The sequence below is a fragment of the Meleagris gallopavo genome, chromosome 16, assembly GCF_905368555.1.
Source record: "Meleagris gallopavo chromosome 16, MGAL_WU_HG_1.1, whole genome shotgun sequence".
Taxonomy (NCBI): domain Eukaryota; kingdom Metazoa; phylum Chordata; class Aves; order Galliformes; family Phasianidae; genus Meleagris; species Meleagris gallopavo.
Window position 1 is genome coordinate 12,353,909 of NC_139419.1, and position 7,626 is coordinate 12,361,534.

Here is a 7,626-nt window from a genome sequence, read left to right on the forward strand (position 1 = left end):
GACTGACTGATAATCAGCATGCAGAAGCTCTGGATTACTGGGGGAAATTCTTTTATTCTGAAACAATGAGGCAAATGTATGGGGGAAGGGAGAGAAAAAAAAGAGAGATGGGAATAGGGGTCCTCATTCAATTCCACAATCCAGATCTTCTCTCACAGACTGCCCTTTAAATGCAGAAGGATGGTGCTGCAGACTAGTTTTCTACACTGGTCAAAGAACCTCCACAAAGAAATGCAGAGAGAACTGCTCAATGTGGGGCCTGCAACCCTTGCTGTTGCAGATTCCCCCACTGCATCTCAGGCTGAAATGTCTGCAAGGTTTGTAGGTGCTCAGACTAGAAATGCAATCACTGCATTTCTCAGACTGCATCAGAGCAACACTGTGACACAGAGAAACAGAGGTACCAGACAGGCTCTCAGGCTGACAGTTATGGGGAACGTAACCAGCAACAGTGCCACCTCACAGCCACATCAAAGTTGTGGTCCTTCAAACACAACTACCAGGAGCTGTGCAGTGATGCTGAGCTACCAGAGAGTACAGCTGACTCAGAGGAATATCAGGGACCACCAGTACGTGTGTATCCATAGAAATGAGGAATCTGCTAAGCAGGCAGCCTACTGCTGCTCCTGCTGAGCTTCAGGCAGTTCCAACACACAACCCTGTACCATTGTTCCCTTGGGCCACAGAAGCTTATTAGTGTGGCAAGATCCAGAGTATGAACGAAAACATGCCATTTCTGACCAACACGAGGGTGCTAATCCACAGCCACAGGCAGCAGAGACTTCATGGAGGCAGCAACAGCTTTCTTTGTGACCCAACTGCTCAGCACTGTGGTCAGTAGCAGTGCTGCACACACAGCAACCAAGTCCTCAGTTATTTCAAAAGGAGAAACTGGCCAATTTCCACAGAGCTGTGTTGCTGCTGCGTGCTCAAGTAGTTTTTTTTTCCTTGAAGATTAATCAGAGCTGCCAAAGGGCATTACCTTACATTGGCAAACTGTAGACCACGACAGCCTCCCACTCTTAAACCCATTTGGCAAATGTCCCACTGTGTTAATAGTGATCTCACCCACTCCCCTCTGAAGAAATGAAATTCAGTGCCAGAATGCCTGCAAGGGAACCCAGGCTGAGACACACAGATAATGCAACTCTGAGACTGCACAACCAGTCCCTGCAGCCATAAGCACATCAGGTATCGAGCTGACAGCTGCATCTTCTGTTTTCCTTGGAGTGCTGTGCAGCTGCTGCTTACAGGGCAAAGGAGAAGCAGTCAGCACTTCATCACTGCCCTGCACACAGACGTGGCACAGGGTATTTGGTGGGCCTCCTCCTGCCTGCACAGCTCTGCATGTCCAGCAGAATTTCCATTTGAAGTCCCTCCTTCCTAATTGTGTTCTTCACCTGCACTTTCTACTTGAACAGAGGCTCTGCACTGGGGCAGGCAGCTTTCCACAGTTCCCCATCTGCGAGCCTCAAAATATTTCCATGTTCCAATTGGGAAAACTGATGTTATGTTCTAATTGGGAAACCTGATGAAGAGGCTTTATGAGCCTGAAACAGAAGTGCAAAACAGATAGGATATAGGAACTTGCCTGAACAGGTCTATTCCCAAGGAAGTTTAGATCCATGTTCTCACCAAAAAGGTATCCCTCGGGGTGAGGGGTGTCAAACTTCTCGCCTCCCATAAAGAAGTGGCTTGCAAAGTAGTTTCCTAGGGAAAAAAAAAAAAAAAAAAAAAGGAAACAAAAGGAGTTGGTCTCGATGATCCTCATGGATCCCTTCCAGCTCAGGATATTCTATGAAAACACTTAAATCCATACTTCCTAAAGAACAGCTGGTCTATACATTTCTCAATTCATATGAGCACAAGACAGAGAAAATACTTGCTAGTTCACTCCTTCCCTGTACTACACAAGGTCACTGCCAACAGCAGAAGCGCAACAAAATCACTCTGGAACAAATCACTACAGAGGAGATGATCCCATTTTAACTTGTTTTCGAGAAAAGAAAGAGCTCTTCCCAATATTTCTCAATTCTGATGAATCCTTCCTCCTTGTCGCAGCTCCAGATGCAAACCTCTGTCCCACAAACACCTGCTCAGAGAAGGACCAGGCTTCTTCCCTGCACACCCCCAGGGGTTCCTGCTGGGCACTTGGCTTTCCCTCCCATGCCCCCAGGCTGCAGCCACACATGCGTGTGTGAGAACACTACCGATGTAGCTTCCTTCTAGAAAGGCTTTGGGAGAACGCTCACACCTGAACTTTATGGAGTTGGAGCTTCCAAGGATTAAGAATCAGGAGGGTGTTAAAAGGCTCCATTCGAACCATTTTCCTTAAGTTTCAGAGTGGGGTTTTTAAACCTGGAGCCAAAAACTCATTACCTTCTCTAGGTGCACAGTCTAAAATTTGTTTTAAAATGAGTTGCAGAAGCAGTAACTGTTCAGGTGCATGGCTATGGGGGCATTATGGAAGGATTTTCAGTCCCTCTAGCTAAAAGCATGATTTACTCTGAAACGGAAGGGCTTTCATGAACGGTTCTGCTTTTTCCATTAAAATTTTCCTCCTTTATGCTTCAAGAAAAACCTCTCTGCACAGCTGGCAGTGCTCTAAGGATGAGCGCTCTCTGTTGCTGAGCTCAGCCTGCAAGCGTCCAGATGTTTATATTAAACACGTCTGTCCTTCCAGATACGGCAACCAACCTCAGCACAGAATCTACCCAGATTCCACAGGACTGAAACACAGGTACTCCAACTGGCAGACCACCTATTCCCACCCCTCCCTAAAAGCAAAAGATTAAAATGCTGATCTGCACACAACCTCCAAGCACAGCCAGCTCGATGCCGTCCCTGCAGCTGAGATACACCACGGTGCTTTATGCTTACATGGAGGTTCAGAAAAGCATGACAAATGCTGAGGGATAGGAATTAATTTCACATTTTATGTGGGTCAAGTAGGATTGTGTTTTGGAGCATTTCATCTGATTAACTGCGAAGAAAATGCTTGTGCAGGATGTTTCAGAATTGCAACAGCTGATTATCCAGGATCACACTGATGTGGGGCTCGGCTCAGCCCAGCCTGTATTTCTGGGCCTCTCACCTCCATGCCACTGCCCGTCCATCCCATCTTGTCACTCACTGCTCTGCCATTAGCATCCCACCCCAGAGGACATGGGCTCACCACCACTGAGCACAGCACCTTCCAAAGACAGCTTGCTTTGCAGAGCATCCCAAGGCGGTCTGAGGCACTGCTTGGGACAACTGTATTGTAGCATCTTTGCGAAGAGAGTGCAGTTAGATGACAATTTAGGCTTCCTGCCACTATTAGAACTAATGGTGAAGTGAACGAACTGGATCTTTCTTTAATTCCTCAGCCAGCACCTGAATCAGCTTCACCAACCTCGGTGCCCAGGTCACCAAAAGCCACCACGTGGCAAATCACAACGTGGCTCCGAGTTGGGCTAAATAGAACCCAGATCAACAAAAGCAATTAAAACAGCAAAGGAAGAAACTGCTGCTGAGCCATAAGACAAGTGCCTATGGAGAAGGTGGCAAGGAAGGAGCAGCAGGTGGGGCTGAGGGCCTCCAGGAGTACAGCACAGTAACAGGGACAATGGGACTGCACCTGCAGTACTTCTGTCCCAGCACTGTCGCAATGCACGCGGCTCACGAGCCAAGAGGAAGGTGACAGACTGGGTCCAAACAACAAAGCAGGTTTCACAGAGGCATCATCTCTCCTTTTTGCTCCCAAAAAAGCCAAGGTCTGCAATTTTCTTGCAAGCACCTACTCCAGGGGGAGGAAAACCATCCCAAGGGCAGGTGCACCCTGCCCGCTGCACACTGCGGATGAGCTCTGTGGAACAAGCAATGAGCTGACAAATGAGCTGCAGAAGCACTGGTGCATTGCTCACTGGTTGCTAAAGTGATGGGGGCATCACACAGCGAGGCTGCGTGCAATGACACGGATCGTTTTACTTTTCCAAGCACAGAAGCACAGCGAGGATCAGGAGCTGTTCCTTGTGATTACTTGTTATTAGCCCATTGCATGCAGGCACTGATTCCTCTCTACAGGCTGGGCGCTCCTCCAACTCCCTTCCAACCGGGCAGGCATCAGCAATGCTTGCAGTCTCCACAAAGCAAAGGAGGTTAAAAGGTACCAGTGAAAAGCAATGTACGGAAATCAGGAGTCACCTTACAGCACTTGGCTGGATGCAGGAAGGGAAATGCAGACAACCCATAGCTAGAACCTCAGAGGACCACACAAGGCATTTTCAGAGGAGGACTCTTAATCACCCTGTTGCACAGGAGGCTGCTGAATGATCTGCCAGCCCCCTGTCAGTGATTTTGGTTCATTGGGACCAAGGTGGATTCCCTAACAGCCAGCTCCATCTTCCACAGAGCACGGCTGACCCAGCACTGAGCACACCAATAGCCAATAGAGGAAAAGAGAATATTCATCACAGCGTTTGCACCCAGCCCTGGCTCAACAAGATGCCAGCGCTCAGTACTGCCTGGTAAAGTAGCCCCACTCCCTTCCACAGGGAGGCTGACATGCTGCTTCCATCACCACTGGGATGCCCACACTTTGTGGCTTTCTCCTCGCATAACACAGCTTTCATAGCAGGTGGCATATTTGCTCCAGAATGCAAACCTGCGTTCACCAAAACAATCCCAGCCAGCAGCTGGTCAGAGCCACAGCAGCTTGCCCAGATACCTGCCATGAGTCAGGACCTGGTTGAACCCAGAGGGATGGGACACAGAAAGCAGCAGAGAACCCCCAATGCCACACAGGGCCCCAGCAGTAGAGTCAGCTCAGGGAGCACTCCCTGCCCACACTTCTGCATTTCAGTTAGCCCATGGGCAGCCAAGAGCCTGCAGGGATGTCGAGCTGGCACTGCAGGGCACACATTCAAACACACAACACATGAGATGGAAAATCTACCTTTTTCCTTTAAAGCAGTACAGAGCTTGCTGCGATATTGTCAAGCTGGGAATAATTAGCAATCATTTAGCCTAAGAACTTTATGAACCATTTCCGGTGAGCTCAATGGAATCACATCTGATCATATACACCCACTTCAGGCTGTGGGGTTTCATGCTAGGGACAGCAGCCCTGCCAGCCCCAAATCAGCCAGCCCAAGGACTGCAGGACCAGGGGACAGCGTCCATCTCAACACATCACCTTAAAACGAGGCAGGCTGTGGCAGTACTCCTTCCACTCCTCTCTCAGTAACCCTCTGACTCTAAAGCTTAGAAGTACTTGGATCTGTTCTGCACAAAGCAATGTGAGTTCCAACAGCTCTTCTCCCTGAAGCCAACAGAGCCTTGCTGGATAAACCTCAAGAAGGTGAGGAGAAAGGCCACAGCCAGCGTGCTTTCCAGAAGAGCACAAGCAAGTACAACACAAAATTCAGCCACAATTAACAAGCAACTAATTGCATCCAGAGCTGTTAAGGAAATAAATATATTTTTTAATCAGCTGCAGGAAAGCATCAGCTATTTGGTTTACTAGGGGCTTTACATGGTAGGCTCTGTGACAGCATCAGGGACATCACTGCTCCTGGGGAGGTGGGTATGGAGCAGACCCCAGGAACACAGCACTGCTGTCTTGACTTCTGTCTATGAGCACATTGGCTAAAACCCAACAACTTAAATGCTGATCCAACTAATTACAACAGTAAGAAAATTGAACGGTGATGAATTCAAAGAAGCAGCTGAAGGTTCACTGTGTGCAGTAGTAATAATTAATCCAGTTGGAATCTAACATCTAAAATCCTGTCCGTGTGTCAGCATTAGGCAGGTGCCAGCTGTGCTGTTAGGGTGAGTGCAGTGCAGGCAACTCCCGAGCAACCGCACGAGGAAAAGGCTCATGGAAAACCCCCATCCTTCCCGAAGGCAAACCTGCAACGAGGCAGGGTGCAACGACGGCAGGCCCCTGCTTCAGATCTGCCACCGCAACAAACCCAAGGGGAACCCCGGCTCCATCACAGCCCTGACAGCCCGCCGGGCGCAGCACCGTCCCGAGCCGCGGGACCAGCGTGTGGGTACAGTAAGGGAGGGAGACATCAGAACGCCCTGACGGCTGCTTTCGTGAAAGGAAGGAATAGATCACTCCGCAGAAGCTGAGCCCGGCCGGCCGAGCAGCCAGCCCGTCGGTGAGCCTCGGGCCGAGCCCGGCACGGAGCCCGGCATTCGCACACAAACACGGGCCGTGACGGCACGGCGGTCCCGCACCGCTCCCCCGCTCCGAGTTCCCCCCGATGCCCCACGGCTGGCGGCGGCTCCAGAGCGGCGGGAGCGGCCCCAGACTGCCCCACACCCGGAGCGGGGCCGCGCACCGCGCGCTGCTGCCGGCGGAGGCCCGGGCAGGACGCCGAGCAGCGCCGGGCCCCGCGCGAAGCCCCGCTCCCCATCCGCGGCCGCGACCCTCACCGGACTTGGGCGGGTAGCGATAGGCCGAGTTGGCCTGGATGTCGATGTCCTCCACGCCCGCGATGCGCCGGCTGAGCAGAGAGCCCATGGCGGCGGCGGCCCGGGGGCGGCACGGCAACGCGGCGGCGAGCGGCCCGCACCCGCACTCACGGCGGCGGCGGCGGCGCGGGGCACGCTGGGACAGCGAGTCCTCCGAGCCCGCGACTACAACTCCCGTCAGGCCCCGCGGCGGAGCCGCCTTCCCCCCCAGCACACGGCACTGCGCCGGCAGGGGGCGCCGCTCGCGGCGCATGCGCAGAGATGCTCCCTGCGCGCAGGAGTTTTTCCCGTCCCCGCGGTTTTGCCGTGCGTGATTGTAGGCAAGATGTAGAGGTGAAGCGGTGCTGTTCGGCAGGGTGGCCGAGGAGGAGCAGTGTGCAGGGGAGATCCACCGGGAGCTCTGTCCTCAGCTCACTGCCACCAAGAGCCGTGGCACCAGGTCCCGGAGCACCAGCACCCAGGGCACCATCTCCTCATCCATCAAAAAGGTGTTGAGGTTGGACCTCGGGCACTGGAATGTCAATCTGGGAACGTGACGGCCCTGCAAGGAAGCACCCAGCCTCCCACAGCGTCACTGCTGCCTTTCACGGTGCATCCTGGAGTCACAAGCAGCCCTGTAACTAAGGAGTGTGTTTGCTTGCAGCCTGCTGCTTATTGCTCAGCCAAAGTCCAACCAGCTGCATGGAGCCTGTGGCCTAACAGAGCAAAATGCTTTGCCTTCTGCCCCCTCCCTGCTACTCTGTTTTTCAGTTGCTTGTAAAAAGAACCTTGGAGACAGCGCTGACAGCTATTCCTGGCCAGAAGGAGTGGCATGCCTGTGAACTTTGGCTCCCTAACACTGCACAGAGCTCACAGCCCTCCCCAGACACCCTCCTGGACCCAGGCCAACCCTTCCCCCTACACAAATCAAGCTGCAAGATCTCCACAAGTGCACGGCATTCTCTAGCTAATGTAACCCTGCAGGAGGATTGCACTGCTGGCTGCAGAGCCCTTCTGCTTCTTTCCCTCTTCATCACTCCCTGACATGCTCCCCTCTGCACAGATGGCTCCTTGCTGAAGTTGGGGCAGTGGCTGTAGGAGGACACACAGGCACGGAGGGACAGCTGGCTCCAGACACACAACTTTGGGCAACGGCGAGGCAATTTGTGCCTGAGGCCTGCA

The 7,626-nt window shown here is 52.6% G+C and overlaps 1 protein-coding gene across 4 annotated transcripts in view; it reads right to left on the minus strand.

The window, feature by feature from the left end:
• MGRN1 (mahogunin ring finger 1) overlaps nucleotides 1–6,632 on the minus strand; it is a 47,770-nt gene extending 41,138 nt beyond the window's left edge. The window contains exons 1-2 of one of the 4 annotated variants that reach the window (XM_085238090.1): nucleotides 6,427–6,632; nucleotides 1,592–1,710 (exon numbers count right to left, since the gene is read on the minus strand). In XM_085238090.1, coding sequence (XP_085094216.1) covers nucleotides 1,592–1,710; nucleotides 6,427–6,514 — 207 coding nt within the window. In that variant the 5' untranslated portion in view covers nucleotides 6,515–6,632. The remainder of the gene's footprint in view (nucleotides 1–1,591; nucleotides 1,711–6,426) is intronic. The other 3 variants (XM_085238088.1, XM_085238091.1, XM_085238089.1) reach the window with 3 other exon arrangements.
• Nucleotides 6,633–7,626: the final 994 nt, after the last annotated feature.